Genomic DNA, 17,076 nt, shown 5'->3' with positions numbered 1-17,076 from the left:
ACCCAAGCAGTAAACTTCCATACCCACGTGGGAACATATCTGAGGCTTATGATGCAGAAGAGAAACACTTTGGATGGGAAAGAATTGGAAAAGATTCCTGAACTATGATGCAAACTCGGAGGACCAATGATTTGGACCACATGTGCTGAATATGCACCAATTGTGGGCCAAGTATGCGAAATAATGGTGTCCTGTGTGCCTTCCCACCAGTTCTCACCTGACTCCTGCAGATGTCTCACGCTTCCTCCTTTCTTTCTTTGTTTTCTTTTCTTTTTTTCTTTTTTTTTTTTTTTTTGAGATGGAGGCTCGCTCTGCTGCCCAGGCTGGAGTGCAGTGGCACGATCTTGGCTCACTGCAATCTCCGTCTCCTGGGTTCAAGCAATTCTCCTGCCTCAGCCTCCTGAGTAGCTGGGATTACAGGCACTCACCACCATGCCCGGCTAATTTTTGTATTTTTAGTAGAGATAGGGTTTCACCATGTCAGCCAGGCTGGTCTTGAACTCCTGACCTCAGGTGATCCACCTGCCTCGGCCTCCCAAAGTGCTGGGATTACAGGCAGGAGCCACCGCACCCAGCCAACGCCCCGCTCAATGCTAACCCAAACCCTACTGTGAGTTTTCAGAGGTGCCCACCTGGATGCCCCACAGACACCTCTAACTCATGTTCAAGACCAGATTCTTTCTCTTCCTTCACCCCCATCAGAACAAGCAAATGACTGCCTCTCTTGAATTTCCCGTCACTAGTTGTCTGAGCCAGAATCCTGGGAGACTCATTAATGAAACAGTGCAGCCTCAAGCCCGAGGCTAAAGGAAAATCAGGAATATAGATCCTATCTTCACTTAAAGTTGGGACAGTCTGTTCGTAATGGATTTTTTTGCATTCATTTAGATGTTAAAAAATTATTTTAAAATATTGCATTAAATACTATTTACTAAATATATTTATTAGATGTATAAAATATCTATTAAATAATATTTATCTTGATTACCGGATTTTTTACTGTGTTTTCTAAAAATCCTCTTAAACTCTGTGCCTGAGGCACATACTTCACTTGCCTAATTCCAATCCCAGCTCTGGGCCACTCAATAAGCATTTGGTGACAGAAACCTATTATTTCATTTTTTATTGATTATTATTAGTAATTTTCTTTTTTCTTTTCTTTTCCTTTTTTTTTTTTTTTTGACACAGACTCTGGCTTTCTTGCCCAGGCTAGAGTGCAGTGACATGACCTCGGCTCAGTGCAACTTCCACCACCAGGGTTCAAGTGATTCTACTGCGTTAGCCTCCCAAGTAGCTGGGATTACAGGCATGAGCCACCACGCCCGGCTAATTTTTGTATTTTTAGCAGAAATGGGGTTTTGCCAGATTGGCCAGGCTGAACTTGAACTCCTGACCTCAGGTGATCTGCCAGGATCAGACTCCCAAAGTACTGAGATTACAAGCATGAGCCACCGTGCCCAGCCTATTACTATTAATTTTAGAGACAGGGTCTGGCTTTCTTGTTGCCCAGGCTGGACTGCAGTGGCTCTATCCTTGTTCACTGTAATCTCAAACTACTGGGTTCAAGAGATCCTCCCACCTCAGCTTCCCGAGATGCTGGGATTACAAGCGTGAGCTACCACACCTGACCTAATGACAGAACAAGGAGGCATCAGGTACAGTAGCAAGCATCTGTAGCCCCAGCTACTAAGTCTGAGGTGAGAGGACTGCTGGAACCCAGGAATTCGAGGCTGTAGTGTGCCATGATTGTGAATAGTCACTGCTCTCCAATCTGATCTGGGCAACATATCAAATCCTATCTTTTTTTTTTGAGACAGAGTCTCACTCTTGCCTGGGTTGGAGGACAGTGGCACTATCTCTGCTCACTACAACTTCTGCCTCCCGGGTTCAAACTATTCTCCTGCCTCAGCCTCCCAAGTAGCTGAGATCATAGGTGCATGCCCCCACACCTGGCTAATTTTTGTATTTTTTTTTTTTTTTTTACAGATGGGGTTTCACCATGTTGGCCAGGCTGGTCTCAAACTCCTAACCTCAAGTGATCCACTTGCCTCGGCCTCCCAAAGTGCTGGGATTACAGGCATGAGCCACCTTGCCTGGGCTCAAGACCCTGTCTTTAAATTTCTTTCTTTCTTTCTTTCTTTTTTTTTTTTGAGACAGAGTCTCGGTCTGTTACCCAGGCTGGAGTGCAGTGACGCGATCTCGGCTCACTGCAACCTCTGCCTCCTGGGTTCAAGCCATTCTCCTGCCTCAGTCTCCCAAGTATCTGAGACTACAGGCACCCGCCACTATGCCCGGCTAGTTTTTGTATTTTTGTAGAGATGGGATTTCACTATGTTGGTCAGGCTGGTCTTGAACTCCTGACCTTGTGATCCACTTGCCTCAGCCTCCCAAAGTGCTAGGATTACAGATATGAGCCACCGCGCCTGGCCCAGCCTCGTACTTATGAGGGTAAGACTAGGGTTCCACTGCCTGGGTTCAAAGCCCAGCTCTAACACAATGTCACCTTTGGGCAAGTCATTTAATCTCTCTTTGTTCTGGAGTGGGTGTGGGGCTGGTAAGAATGCCTCCCTCATAAGGCTACTGGGAGGATTTTGTGAAATGCAACCGTGGACACCCTGCATAGCCTTAGTCAAGTCTGCAGTAAACGTTTGCTATTGCTGTTATTATAAGCAGGCCCCCTCGTCCAGGGCTCTCTCCATAAAATGACTGCCCTTTGAGCAGAAATCATCCCAACTAGAGTTTCAAAGACATGTGAATGACCCAAACTCCAACATTGTAGGTCTCCTGGCTTCTTGGCCAATCCTGCTGCCCTCCGAGGAAGAAAGGGGCCTTACTTGCACAGTGCAAACAGACAAACGGACACCAACATCTTTCTGGAGGCCCAGGAGCTGCATTCAGTGTCCTCACTCTTTCCATGAAATAAAGCTGCTAAACACCCCAGGCATGTAAAGCACTGAAATGAGTATCCCGGGTTGCTCTCTGCCAGAAGCCAGGACCACAAAAGGCCTTGAGCTGTTAAGCGCCATGACCTAGACATGCTGGGCTGTATTTTTAGCCTCTTGTGCACTGTTTCCATCACCTGTGCTGGGCTTTCAGCTGGAAAAGAGAAGGTGGGGGTGGAGAAGGCTAGAGGGATGTTTTTCACCGCAGCCAGTGCCAGGAGGAGCTTGCACACAATTTCCGAGTCCTGTTGTACAACAGGGCCATTTTCATGGGCGTGTAACCTGTATGTCAACATAGGCCCCCTTTCTTGGAAGGGCCCCACACATGCTTTATCTTTTTATCTTCTGCTGTCACTGTCTTGAAATTCTTTTTTTTTTTTTTTTTTTTTTTGAGATGGAGTCTTGCTCTGTCGCTCAGGCTGGAGTGCAGTGGCACGATCTTGGCTCACTGCAACTTCCACCTCCCAGGTTCAAGCAATTCTCCTGTCTCAGCCTCCTGAGTAGCTGGGATTACAGGCGCCCACAGCCAAGCCTGGCTAATTTTTTGTATTTTTTAGTAGAGATGAGGTTTCACCATGTTGGCCAGGCTGGTCTCAAACTCCTGAACTCAGGTGATCCACCTGCCTTGGCCTCCCTAAATGCTGGGATTACAGGCGTGAGCCACGGTGCCTGGTCCGTCTTGAAATTCTTAATAAGTTTGGACAAAGGACATACATTTTCATTTCTCACTGTGCCATGCCAATTATATGGCTGGTTCTAAGCTGCCCAGACTTGGCCAAATAAACTTTGTTTCCAACCTCCTGGGTGCCCTTCCTATTTTCTCCTCTGAAACCTGAATGAGATGCAGAAAGAACCTTGTGAACTGGAGAGAACTGTGTCCTGCTTTGCTAAAGTCTTTCTCCGGCATCCTGTTTAAAGTAGTACAAAGGTTAGCCAGGCGTGGTGGCATGCCTCTGTAGTCCCAGCTATCCAGGAGGCTGAAGCGGGAGGATCACTAGAGCTCAGGAATTGGAGGCTGCAGTGAGCCATGATCTCACCACTGCACTCCAGTGTGGGCGACAGACGGAGGCCCTGTCTCCAGAAAAAGAAAAAGAAAAAAAAATCCACAGAACATTTGGTCAACATAATTTTCTTGTCTTTGCAGTACTTTTTGTTCTCCGGAATTTGCGTGTTTTCAGGTTGACTAGAATGTAAGTTCCAAGAGGAAGGTTTGGTCTTGGTGGCTGTATCCTCAGCCCTTGGCATGTTCCTGGCTGAATATTTGCTGAACGAAGGAAAGTTCGACTTTATTGAGTGTTTGCTTTGGGCTGAGGGCTTCACCGGCATCTTCTCATTTCATTCTCTTCAAAGGCACTGCTGCCTGGGAGGGCACAGAAGTCCCGGAATAAGGGTTCTCAGGTCCGGTGGAGAAGGTGGGAAGGGCCCAAAATTGTGGAAAAAGGGAAAGCTGGACAAAAGTGGGGATCACCAGTGGCAGGAGGTGGGGGGGGGTCCCTAGGACAGAGGCTGGCTGGGTGAGGGGATGGTGGGTGCCCCTAAGTTCCAATAAGAAGCCCAGAGGATCCTTGAACTCGGGAATGACGCATGAAAACAACTGAACAAGATTCTTCTTGCTACAGTGCTGAGTCGTGTGGGTGGAGAGGGACAGAGATTGAGAGGCCTCGTGGGAGGTAGCTGCGCCCTTGGGGCCCGGCCCTGCGAGCAGCCGTGGGTGGGGAAAGGAGTTTGGGGGGACGCGGGCTCTGGGAGTGGATGAGGGGGTGACGCCCGGGGGTTGAGGGGGCCCAGGGGCGAGTGTACCCAAGGCGGACCGGTCCCGCCCAGCCGCGCTCTGGGTGCGGCGAGTCTGCACACTGGGGCAGATGTTCCTGCCGCCGCGCCGGGCGCAGGTCTGCACTTGCAAGCCTGGGACCAGGGACTTGAAAGCGCCCGGCGCGCCGCCTGGACCTGCCCCGCCGGGCGTCACCGCTGCGCTTTAGGCGGGAGCTGTAGGAAAACCCCCTCTGCCTGCGGGGAGGGCGGGGGAGGAGGACGGCCCACGACCGACCCCGGGTGCGGCAGGGGAAGACCTTGCCCGGGTCGGGGCTGGGGGAGGCGGGCAAAGGGCCTACCACGCGGGGGCCGAAAGTTTAAGCAAGCCGCGCGCTCTCTGATCCCTAACATCTCAGCCTGTAGGATAAGCAGCACTGTCCCATCCATTTCTGGACGTTGCGTTGGGCGTTTTACTTGCTTCTATCTCATCGAATCCTCTGAAGGCCTTTTATTATTCCTATTCTGCAAACGGCTGAGCCTCAGACAGATCAGGAAACTTGTCCTAGTTGAAATTGGCTATGTGATAAGATACGGAACCAGGGGTCAGTATGTGGCTGCAAACTTGGGGTGGAGAAAGAAATTCAACATTTGCTGAGCTCCTACTGTGCGTGCGTAAAAGCTTCCATGCTTTCGTTTTTTGTTTTGTTTTTTTTTTTTTTTTTTGAGATGGGGTCTTGCTCTGTCACCCAGGCTGGAGTGCAGTGGTGCGAACAAGGCTTACTGCAAGCCCGACCTCCTGGGCTCAAGCGACCCTCCTGCTTCAGTCTCCTGAGTAGCTGGGACCACTGATTTATTTATTTTTTTCCTGTAGAGATGGGGTCTCGCTGTGTTGCCCAGGTTGGTCTCAAAATCCTGGGCTCAAGTGATTCTTCCGTCTCGGCCTCCCAAAGTGCTGGGATCACAGGAGTTAGCCACCGCACCCGGCAGTAGGCATTCTTATTTAGTGCAACCGCTCTGAGGAGTAGTAGCTATTATCACCTCCATTTAATAGATGAGGAAATTGAGGTAAGAGCTATTTTTCCTTTAAACCTGTCCAAGGTCTTACAGGTGACCAAGTGGGATGTGAACTCTCCAAAGCATTCTTTTTTTAACCATTACGATGACCTAAGCAAGGGAAAACAGTTTGCAAGCTGCTGTTGTAATTAGTACCGCTGTAGCTGAGCTCGCGCGTGGGTCACGACCTAAGTGAGAGTGGAGCAGGGCTCACTGGGAGCCCGGCCTATTTCAGCCCCGCCAAACCGCTTGGTGACTTGGAGGCCGGGCCAGGGCCCCGCCCCTCACCTGCTGATCCTACCCTTGGATGGGACAAACAGAGGGCCCTGCGGGGCGGGCCCAGGTGAGGCGAGAGATGGGCGGGGCCTGGTGCGTGAGTGGCAGGAGCGGCGCGCGGCCGGGGCGGGGCGTGCAAGAGAAGTGGGCTCCGCCCCCCGGGCCCCTCCGCGGATCCGGGCGGGCCCCAGGCTGCAGGGGCGGTGGCGGCGCTGAGCTGGGCGGGCCGGGGCGGGGCGGCCGGGCGACCGGGGCGGGGCTACACTTGGGCCCCGCGTCCTGCTCCCATGGCCGCCCCCGGCTCCCCGCGCTGCCCCCTTTCCCCCGGGCCGCGCCCCGGGGCCCCGCACTGACGGCCCATGGCGCCGCCCGCCGCCCGCCTCGCCCTGCTCTCCGCCGCGGCGCTCACGCTGGCGGCCCGGCCCGCGCCCAGCCCCGGCCTCGGCCCCGGACCCGGTGAGTGTGAGCGACCCCCCGCCGCCCGCCCTGAGCGGAGCCCACTCGAGGGGCGACAAGGGCCGGCCAGCCTGAGGGCCCCCTCCCTCCCGCTTCAGGGCCTTCCGGGACCCTTCCCTGGGCCCCTAGGCGACGCCCCTCAGGCCGGGATGGTCCCTCCCTGGGACCCGGGCTACCCCCAGGCCCGTCATCGACGCCCCCGGGCCCGGTACTATCCCCTGGCTGCAGGACCCGGTGCTTCTCAGCGACGCCCCTCAGCCCAGGACCCCCCTCCGCCTTGAGACTTCCAAGCCCCTCTGCGACGCCCCCGGGGCTGGGACATCTCCTCTGTCTCGGGATCTGGGACCCGCTGCCCGAGTCCCTCAGCGACCCCAACTAGGCCGGGACGCCCCCTCTCCCCGGTACCTCCTGGGATCCCGTCCCAAGTCCCCAGCGACTCCCCCCGGGCCGGGGCGTCCCCTGCTCCCCGGTACCTCCTAGGATCCCGTCCCAAAATCCCCAGCGACTTCCCACGAACCAGGACGTCCCCTGCTCCCCAGTACCTCCTGGGATCCCGTCCCCAAGTCCCCAGCGACCCCTCCCGGGCCGGGACGACCCCTGCTCCCCAGTACCTCCTGGGATCCCGCCCCAAGTCCTTCATCGACGCACCTTGCACCGGGACGACTGCCCCTCTACAAGAGGCTATACGCCCCTCTCCAAGACCCTCAGCGACATCCCTCGCCCGGGCCAAGGTCCCCTCCCTGAGCCTCACTACGACGCCCCCGCGTCCCCCAGTCCTCTCCTCCCGCCTACACCGGTGGAACCCGGCGCCTCCCCGCGCAGAGCAGAGCGGAGGCGGGAGAAGCCGGCGCTCAGCCCCTTTTCCCGAGTCCTCGGCTGCACCCGCTTGGCGGACATTGTAACTTCTGCCTCGCGAGGAACGGGATGGACTTGTTCGCCCTGCTAGAAGCAGGTTAGGGTCCTGGGACGACCTTGTACCCAGACGGATGGGACGTGCCCTCTCTCTCCGCTGGGCCGCTTTGAACTTCCCTATAACTCAGGTGATGGCGCAGAAGGGGGAGAGGAAAAAGGAAGCGGTGATGGTTAACTTCTCCCCTACTGAGTTTAGGGTGCTCTTCCTGAGGGTGCAACGCCGAGCTCCCCCGTGTTTTGGGTCAGCCCACACCTTAGACAGGTCACTCACTCCTCAGGCCAAGGCCAAGGCCAGGTCTTCCCGAGGTGAGGCCCTGGACCAGGATGAAGCTTGGACTTTGCTTAACTTCCACACGCAACCTTGTAGCCGAATCCTTTCTAAGTTGAAGAGAAGGCAACAGGGCGTTGCATTTCTCTGCAGGCTGTTTGGGTGTTGAGCATAGGACATTTGTGAAAGGGATGGGAAGAGTTTATTAACAGTCTGCAGGAGTAGGAAAACCCGCCTCTGGGTTCTCCACCCAAAGTCACAGACTGATGTTGGAAAGGATGGGATTTTGCTGGTGTAAGAAAACTCAGAGTTGCTTTGTTTACTCATTGGCTTGGATTAGCGAAAAAGCTAGGACTTGGTGTTGTCACTTACTGTGTGACTTTGAGCCATGCCTTCAGCTCTCTGAGCCTCAGTTTCCTCATCTGTAAAGACAGGATAACTTCTTTGCAGAGTGTTGTGAAGATTAAATGATATACTGTAGGTAACATACCCGCATATAGGAGGGAGTCAATAAACATATTTTAATAATACTTTTATAGGGCCTCACAGTTCATCGAGTGCTAGACACCTCATTTACCCTGGGAATGCTAAGAGCTTTCGGTCTGATTCATTTCTGTAAAAGGCAAAGCTTGGCTTTAAGTTAGTAGAACTGGGGTCTCCAAGTGTTGTAAACCTGAGGCTCAGTAAGTGGTTTCTGAGTGATCACCGTCTTTTATGGGACTTCTACAGTATGATCACTTCTACTGTTGTGAGGAGTGAGGGACATTCCGAGAGCCAGGATATGTCAACATAACTGTAACCTAGTAACCCCTTAGCTCCACTTTGCTATCTGTGTGGTCAGGGTTTAATGACCCCTACAAAGAGAGAGGTATGGGTGGAAATAGACTGGTTCCCCTTCTGGAAAGGGCAGAGTAGCAGCTCTGAAAAGCATCAAGTGAGCCAACTCTGCTTAAGCTTGTTGAAAGCTATTCTCTTCCCAGATATCTTTGCTTTTTTAAGGTCAAATGCAGCAGCTCTTATGAAGTTTGCACCCCAGATTTTGGTGTACTTTTATTTAGGAGTCTGGGGGTAGGGGCAAATAATCATTGTGAAATAATTTGTGATAAGTGGCCCAAGTTCCGAACTCACTGAGCCTTGCCAGCTTGGTGCCTTACCGTCCTGATAACTCAGTGCTTTGCTTTTTTGACTTTTCCTTAGTTGCAGAAGCAGTTTTAGGGAGATACCACATGGTCTTCACCAACACATCCTGTCTAGATCCTACCCACTAGCTTTTAAAATCCTTTCCAATAAAACACACACACACATTTTACTCTGAGGATATGCCAAACTTGCCATTTTATATTTTTTGATACTGTAATTTTCTCTAAAATTTTGTGGATGGAAAAAATTATTTCAATATTTATATTCTGCACAGTTTTGTAATATTTAAATTACTGGTGGTTTGCATTTTGAATGCTGACTTTATAAAAACAGTTAGCTCATTCCCCATCAATTCTACTTCTAATTACAATGTGTAGCCAACCCCAAATGATCTCCCTTCTTTTCATTCTTCCTCTAAGATTCTCTTCCTTCCTTCACAACTCATAAGAAGGAAAGTAGAAGGTAATGGAATCTAGACTTTCCTTCAAGGAGGAGTGCAGCTAGGGCCATGGGGTCGATAGGTTCTCTGTAGTAGGTCCCATCTGGAATTTATGGAATTTATGGTCTACTCACTTGAGTGTTTTACTACCTTTAGGGTCTATCAGGTGCACATCAACAGAGCTTCTCCGCTCAGGTTATGTTTGCTGTGAATACCTTTTATAAGTTTATAGACTGATGCTCATTCTCCTCTAACTCCTCATCTGGAATTTGCCCCACTAGCCAGTAATGTGTTTGCCATTAAACCTATGAGTTCAGTTAACAGCTAGAGCTTCATACTCTCTACCAATTCTTGGCCCTCTTGGGGACTTCATTAATGCTAATAGAATTACCTGTAAGCAACATGGGGGCTGAAGCAGTGAAGGAGTGAAGGGTGCATACCAGTTACTTGTATACTCTTGAGTATTTTAAGAAACACCATTTCGACGTGTTATCAGAGACCTCTGATATTTTTGTGAAAATCTATTTTAGCCCCTGGACAAACCATTTAAATCTTTGAGGCCAGGTGCGGTGGCTCACACCTGTAATTCTAGCATTTTGGGAGGTCAAGGCAGGCGGATCACCTGAGATCAGGAGTTCGAGACCAGCCTGGCCAACATGGCGAAACCCCATCTCTACTAAAAATACAAAAAATTAGCCGGGCATGGTGATGCATGCCTGTAATCCCAGCTACTTGGGAGGCTAAGGCAGGAGAATCGCTAGAACCCAGGAGGCAGAGGTTGCGGTGAGTTGAGATCATGCCATTGCACTCCAGCCTGGGCAATAAGAGCAAAACTCTGTTTCAAAATAAATAAATAACAAATATTTAAGATAGGCAATGAGCCGCTTTATAAATCTTAAAGCAAGAAAGCATTCCTTTTAGGCTCACTACTCATAAACAGAAAGTTGATGCACTCAATACAGATATTATTGATAAACTCATGGTTTAGCATAGTTAGACCAAAAGCAATAAGTAAGATAAAATATATTGCTTTAAATAGCTTCACAATATACAGATTAGGGATTTTTGGTGATGGGGAATATACCATCCTTAGTTTAGAATTTTTGAGTCTGGAAATGTCAACTGATAATCTAGGTCAGGTATGGGCAAACATTTTTTGTAAAGGAAGACAGTAAATAATGTGAGATTCATGGGCCTTATACTATCTGTGTTTCAATTATTGAACTCTGTAGGGCAAAAGCAGCATAGACAAAAGACGAATGGGCATGATTGTGTTTCAGTAAGGCTTTATGGACACTGAAATTTGAATTTCCTTTTTTTTTTTTTTTTTTTAAAGAGACGGAGTCTCACTCTGTCACCCAAGCTGAAGTGCAGTAGCGCGATCTCGGCTCACTGCAACCTCTGCCTCCCGGGTTCTAGTAGTTCTCCTGCCTCAGCTGGGATAACAGGCATGCATCACCATGCCTGGCTAGTATTTTATTTTTAGTAGAGACGGGGTTTCACCACGTTGCCCAGGCTGGGAATTTCCTATAATTTTTATGTTAACAAAATATTGTTTATTTGATTTTTCAAAACTTTTTTAAATTATAGATTTTTTAAGTCTTAGCTTGTGGGCCATACAGAAACAGGCAGTGAGCCAGATTTGGGCCACAGGCTGTGCTTTGCTGAGTTCTGTTCAAGGTCCATGTCTTTTGATTTTTTTCAGTGTTCACTGGTCTAGAAAAGGTGAGAAGGAGGCTTGATTTTGGTGAACGAATGAAACTTTTACCATTTACTGTTAATTAACTTTAAGATACATATGGGAGAAATGGTTAAAATGGTAAATTTTATGTTAATATTTTGCCACAATTTTTTTTAAAAGATACGTATGGGGAAAAGTTCACGCACATACATTTGGGTCTTTAATAGGACTTTTAGACCAGGTGCAGTGGCTCAAGCCTGTAATCCCAGCAGTTTGGAAGGCTCAGGTGAATGGATCCCTTGAGCCCAGGAGTTTGAGACCAGCCTAGGCAACATAGTGAGACCCTGTCTCTGTGAAACCCTGTCTCTACAAAAAATAAACCAAAATTAGCCAGATGTCATGTAGTCCTAGCTACTCAGGAGGCTGAGGTGGGAGGATCACTTGAGCTGGGAGGTCAGGGTTGCAGTGAGCTGAGATTGTGCCACTGCACTCCAGTCTGGGCAACAGAGCAAGACCCTGTCTCAAAAAAAAAAAAAAAAAAAAAAGAACACCTCGAAAATGTCCTAAAGAGAAATTCAGCGTGGTTCAGTGTACACTACATAAATAGTGCCTGCCTTGGAACTGCCTATGGTTTGTTCAACTATGCCTGCAGATGTTGCTTAGAACAAACCGTTGAGAGATCTATTTCTCAGAGGAAAGCCCAGGCAGCAGGTGGCACCAGCCCTGACACAGAAAAACAGCCAGAAAAAAAAAAAAAAAAAAAGAAAACAAACTTCTATGACTTTCCTAGGCAGTTAATTTTTATGTCCATGGTTCTGTTGTCATATTTAAAGTCGTTTTAAAAAACAACAATGTGCTTAGCATGGCTGATTATTTTGTTTTAATTAAAACATTTCTGAAAGAACAAAATGAAACATTCAAACATACCAAGTTGATTGTGCTTGTACTGTGGAACAGTTAATGCAAAACACTTGAGAGAGGCCGGAAGTTTGGATCTGTAGCTTTTGCCTGAGTGTCTGCTGCCTGAATAAGGACAACATAGGAGGAAGTGAATGTGTCCCTTAGAAAACTACCTGTATAGGTTTGAAGTGAGATCCAGCACCCCCAACGCCACTAGGCAGGTTACCTTCTAGCCGTCTCACTGTGCAGCCTCGTTATTGGTGAGAATGATGACTGACATTCCTTCTATATTCAGTTTGACCTTGAGAATCCAGCTGAAACCTGTAAGTATTAGTCTAGGAGGAGCCGTCTGAGGTCACTCTATTTTTCCTCCCTCTCTTATCTTCATAGTCTTCCTCCCAAGGCAGTGCTTCCCTCAACCCTCACCTCACCTTCTGAGACTTTGTCTGGATTCAGACTGATGAGGGAAAGGAAAGAGGCCATCACAGAAAAATGTCAGATTGGCGTCCATACACCTCACAAATAACTACTCCACAGAAATGTGACTTCTCTTCTAAGGGAATCTCTTCCCCCACTTTTAAATTCTCTTTCTAGGTAAACACCTCCCTAGCCTGGACTTGTACCAGTTTAAAGAGGAATGAATGAATTGGGGTGCTAGGGAGCACCTTGGCAGACAAAACGTTTTAGGCCACCTCACACGCAAAGTTGCCTCTCTCCCTGCATTTATACAACAGGGCCCTCTCAGAGCTACCCCTCTGCTGCGCCCAGCTTCTAGCTTCCCTTGCCACGGATCTAATCCCTGGCAAGTAGCCAAAGCATTAAACTTTTATTGTTCAATTTGCCACAAGGGCGGGGCCCTGCTTCTAGTGGGCTGAGGAGGCTGCAGCCGCTTCCAAACCCAAGTGTCACACCACATTAGCAACTGCAGACTTTGAGGGCTGGATTTATTTCAGTTTGGTTAAATTCTTGGTTAGAACCCGAACGGTATACTCACACTCGAAATTTTAAAGCTAGGAAATAGTAAAAACAGTGTAGGCAACTTTTAAAGATGATTCAGAGTGGCTGTAGCTATCAGCGTGTATGATTGACTCTGCCTGGTTTCTTCATACCTTCCAAACAGACACATTAGATGGCTGTGCATGTGCCTTAGTGTCCTAAAGTTGGAGGAAAACATGGCAACCAAGTAGTTCTCTTCTAGACTAGTGGGGATTGCTAACCAATCCCATCACAGTATGTAAATTACTTGCTGTTGTTCAATCTATAAAAATTCATCTTCAAAGAAAATTATTGGGCTGGTAAAAATATTTTTAATAATGACCACAGAAGCCATATTTGTTTTTCTTTGATGTTCTTCCGAAGACCCTTCTGGTTCTAATCAGATTGTTCCCACATAAAATACAGTGGAAATCTACAATAATAAAATCCCTATTCCTATGTCTACGGGGAAATAAACAGGATGGGGACTGTCCTTTTAAGGGGCTTTCCCCTTCCCTTTCCCCAGACTCAAAGCCTCTATTACTGGTGGGTGTTTTGGCATCAGTTAAGGGCCTTCAATCCTTCCCTCCCTCCATGTTTTGCTCTTTCATTAAAGTGTTTCTGTTGTCTAATTATATCCTTTCAATCAAATTAGAGACTGTAGCATCTGGTGAGGGCTGTAACTGCTGCCATCTGCACCTCGTCTATACAGGCCTTTTCAGCTGAGAATCACTCAACTTCCAAATGGCAGGAAGAGATTTGGAAAAAGTTTAGTTGGAGGGGAGATTAACTTAAAAGGAGTGTCTTCAAAGGCTGGGTGCGATGCCCTGCTTGCTGTGATGTGTGCATGGCCATGCAGAATTTCATTGGCCTGGCTCACCAAACATTCTTCCCTAGCGCTTCTGGCAGATGAAGGGTTTCTGATTGTCTCAGCTGAAATGACTAGGCCTTCTTTGTTAGGGGCTTGGAGGGGCCAGGGGCTGAGCTGAGAAAGTGTCCCTTGAGAACAATCTTTAGTTATATGACCACTGGTTAATGGGTGTGACACTTTCTGTTTATTTGACCATTTTTTCTAACTCAGTGATTTCAACTGGAGGAGATTTTACCCCCGGGGGACATTTTGCAATACTTGGAGGCATTTTTGGCTGTCACAACTAAAGAGGTACTACTGGCATCTAGCAGGTAGAGGCCAGGGATGCTGCTGCTAAACATCCTAGAATGCACAGGAGAGCCCCCACGCCAAAGAGTTATACAGCCCAAAATGTCAGTAGCGCTGAGATTGAGAAACCCCGTCCCAATTGTATTATTCTTTTGTCCTTCTTTTTACTGTTAGTTGCCTGCCTAGGAACAGTTGATTCTGATCAGCATCTTTTTTCACTCTTAAGCAGATTCTTCATTATCCACATCTAACCTCTTTAAGCATTTCTGTGGACAGTGTTTCAGAAACCTTAATGCAGTAAGGGGGTCTGTGATTCACTGTGTCTTTTTATTCTCTCTACAGTACAATTGTCAGATACATTACAGGATGCCCAATTAAGTTTGAAATTCAGATAAACACCAAAGAATTTTTAATTAAAGTCTGTTTCATGCAATGTTTAGGAATACTTGTCTTAAAAAATTCTTTGATGTTTATCTGAAATTCAAATTTAACTGAGAATTCTGTTTTTATTTGGCAAATCTGGCAACCCTAATCGAGCTTCATGGAACACTCCATGAAACTTTAAAGCTTTGATAATCAGGATTAATCTGTTGGCCACTATCTGTTCTTATTCTTAATGCTCCAAGTGACCAGAGATGATAGTTCCATCTATTTATAAATCAGTGTTACACTGAGCCTTTCCTTCTGCCCTAAACTGTCTCCCTGGCCAGAACTTATGAAACCCATCTCTTGAGTCATATTTTTATGTTGGGGCCAATTAACAAGTACTTATCAAATTCCTCCTGTGTGCCCAGCATCTCTGATTAGGACTTATCCCTGTGCTAATTGACAGAAGGCTACAACTTTGTTGCTTCGGGTCTTACTTTGAAATGTACTCTAGAGATATATGGTCTACCTGGTATCAGCTCCCCACTCAGGAGCTCTTGTATTATTTGTCTATCCCATATCAGCCAAGGGAAGCTGAAAAGCCCAGAGTCTGGCTTCCATGGAGTATTGGCTGCCCTCCAGGACTTTATTATTGAGGAATTTTCTTGCCATCTGACATTAAAAATAGGTCACAGGCATTACTAAGAAAACTTCTTTTTTTTTTTTTTTTTTTTTTTTTTTGAGACGGAGTCTCGCTCTGTCACCCAGGCTGGAGTGCAGTGGCGCAGTCTCGGCTCACTGCAAGCTCCGCCTCCTGGGTTCACGCCATTCTCCTGCCTCAGCCTCTCCAAGTAGCTGGGACTACAGGCGCCCGCCACCACGCCCGGCTAATTTTTTTGTATTTTTAGTAGAGACGGGGTTTCACCGTGGTCTCCATCTCCTGACCTCGTGATCCGCCCGCCTCGGCCTCCCAAAGTGCTGGGATTACAAGCGTGAGCCACTGCGCCCGGCCCATTACTAACACAACTTGTCTAGAAGCTGGATTATATCAGTTTATCTCCTTTTCATCTAATTGAGAACTTCAGATAACATGGAAAAAGGTTGCTCAAGTGATAGTGAGGCAAGGCGTAGATTTGAGCTGGGTGCCTCCTGCTTAAAGCAAACTAAGTATATAAAATTCATATTTTTATTTTATTTTATTTCATTTTTTAGATGGAGTCTTGCTCTGTCGCCCAGGCTGGAGTGCAGTGGCACAGTCTTGGCTCACTGTAGCCTCTGCTTACTGGGTTCAAGCAATTCTCATGCCTGAGCCTCCCAAGTAGCTGGGATTACAGGCATGCGCCAACACACCCAGCTAATTTTTGTATTTTCAGTAGAGACGGAGTTTCATTATGTTGGCCAGGCTGGTCTCAAACTCCTGGCCTCAAGTGATCCTCCCACCTTGGCCTCCCAAAGTACTGGGATTACAAGGGTGAGCCACTGCACCCAGCCACCATCCATTTCCTTTAAATAGCAGAGTCCCTGGTTTAAACAGCAAATATTTGATTTCCTTGATTTACATAAACTTTCCTAGAACTTCTCATAGGTATTGCTAGGTAAGTCTTGAGGCTGGCCTAGGAGGAATACATTGGTGAGGAAACTAATGCACCCTGAATGTATCTGTAATGGAGCTTTCCCCTAGCCCCTCATTCACCAGCTTCCCTCTTTCAACAGACACTTAGCTAGGCACCTTCTATGTGGTCTGTAGTTGCTGAGGATACAAAGGTGAGTAAGATGCTCACCGGCTATTGGAAACAGGGCTGTGTGCTTCCTGAGCAATTACAGTTCAAGGTAATCAAGTGCTTTAAGAGCTGTGGCAGCAGGTGCTGTGTGACTTGTTTCAAAACCCCTGGTTTCTATAGAAGTTAGTGCTACCTATTCTAGACCCTGAGCCTTCAAATAGTTCTCCGCCTTTTGTCTTTTTGTTTTCTTTGGAGCTGGCTTATAATGAGCTAAGGTATTGTCCATCAGCAAGCTGGACTTTCAGCTTTAAAATATCTCACGTTTCCTGTATCCTTATGTGAAAACTTCTTTTTTTGAGACAAGGTCTTGCTCTGTCACCCAGGCGTGATTACAGCTCACTGCAGACTCAAGAGAGACTCTTGCCCCAGCCTCCCGAGTAGCTGGGAGGCATCCGCCGCCATGCCTGGCTAATTTTTAAAAAATATTTCTTGTAGAGACAGCATCTCACTATGTTGCCAAGGCTATGAAAACTTTCTAGTATGAAATTTTATTTCAAGATTCAGGGAGATATTTATGAATAAATATCTAAGGTAGATTTATTTGTACTCACATATTACATTGAGAGATAGATGCTTTACATCGCCAAAGTATAATAGAATATATTCTATTGGTATTGGAAGTAAAATCCATCAAGGTTCTTTGGTTAATAAATGAAATATTTTTCTTAGAGTTCTGCTGAGTCAGTGACTTTTGACTATTTGAATGAGTCCATTCTTTAACTGAAGTTTAACCTCTACATATTATAGACCTGAATGCTGATAGGTTAATGGACATTTTTTTCTCAAAAAGTCTTTTGGGCTTCAATTTGATGGTTGTGATACGAGAAAGGGGTCCTGATCTAGACTCCAAAAGGGGGGTTCTTGGATCTTGCATAAGAAAGAATTCAGGGTTCCAGCACAGTGGCTCATGCCTGTAATCCCAGCACTTTGGGAGGCTGAAGCCAGTGGATCACCTGAGGTCAGGAGTTTGAGACCA

The 17,076-nt window shown here is 47.6% G+C and overlaps 1 protein-coding gene across 5 annotated transcripts in view; it reads left to right on the top strand.

Annotated features, from left to right (window-relative positions):
• Window positions 1–6,278: 6,278 nt before the first annotated feature.
• KREMEN1 (kringle containing transmembrane protein 1) overlaps window positions 6,279–17,076 on the top strand; it is a 122,764-nt gene continuing 111,966 nt past the window's right edge. For all 5 annotated transcript variants that reach the window (XM_063623407.1, XM_055254390.2, XM_063623408.1 and 2 more), the window contains exon 1: window positions 6,279–6,479. In XM_063623407.1, coding sequence (XP_063479477.1) covers window positions 6,383–6,479 — 97 coding nt within the window. In that variant the 5' untranslated portion in view covers window positions 6,279–6,382. The remainder of the gene's footprint in view (window positions 6,480–17,076) is intronic.

The sequence above is a fragment of the Symphalangus syndactylus genome, chromosome 18 (genome assembly GCF_028878055.3).
Source record: "Symphalangus syndactylus isolate Jambi chromosome 18, NHGRI_mSymSyn1-v2.1_pri, whole genome shotgun sequence".
Taxonomy (NCBI): Eukaryota; Metazoa; Chordata; class Mammalia; order Primates; family Hylobatidae; genus Symphalangus; species Symphalangus syndactylus.
Note: the sequence above shows the minus strand (reverse complement) of the source record. Positions and strands in the feature narration are given on the sequence as shown.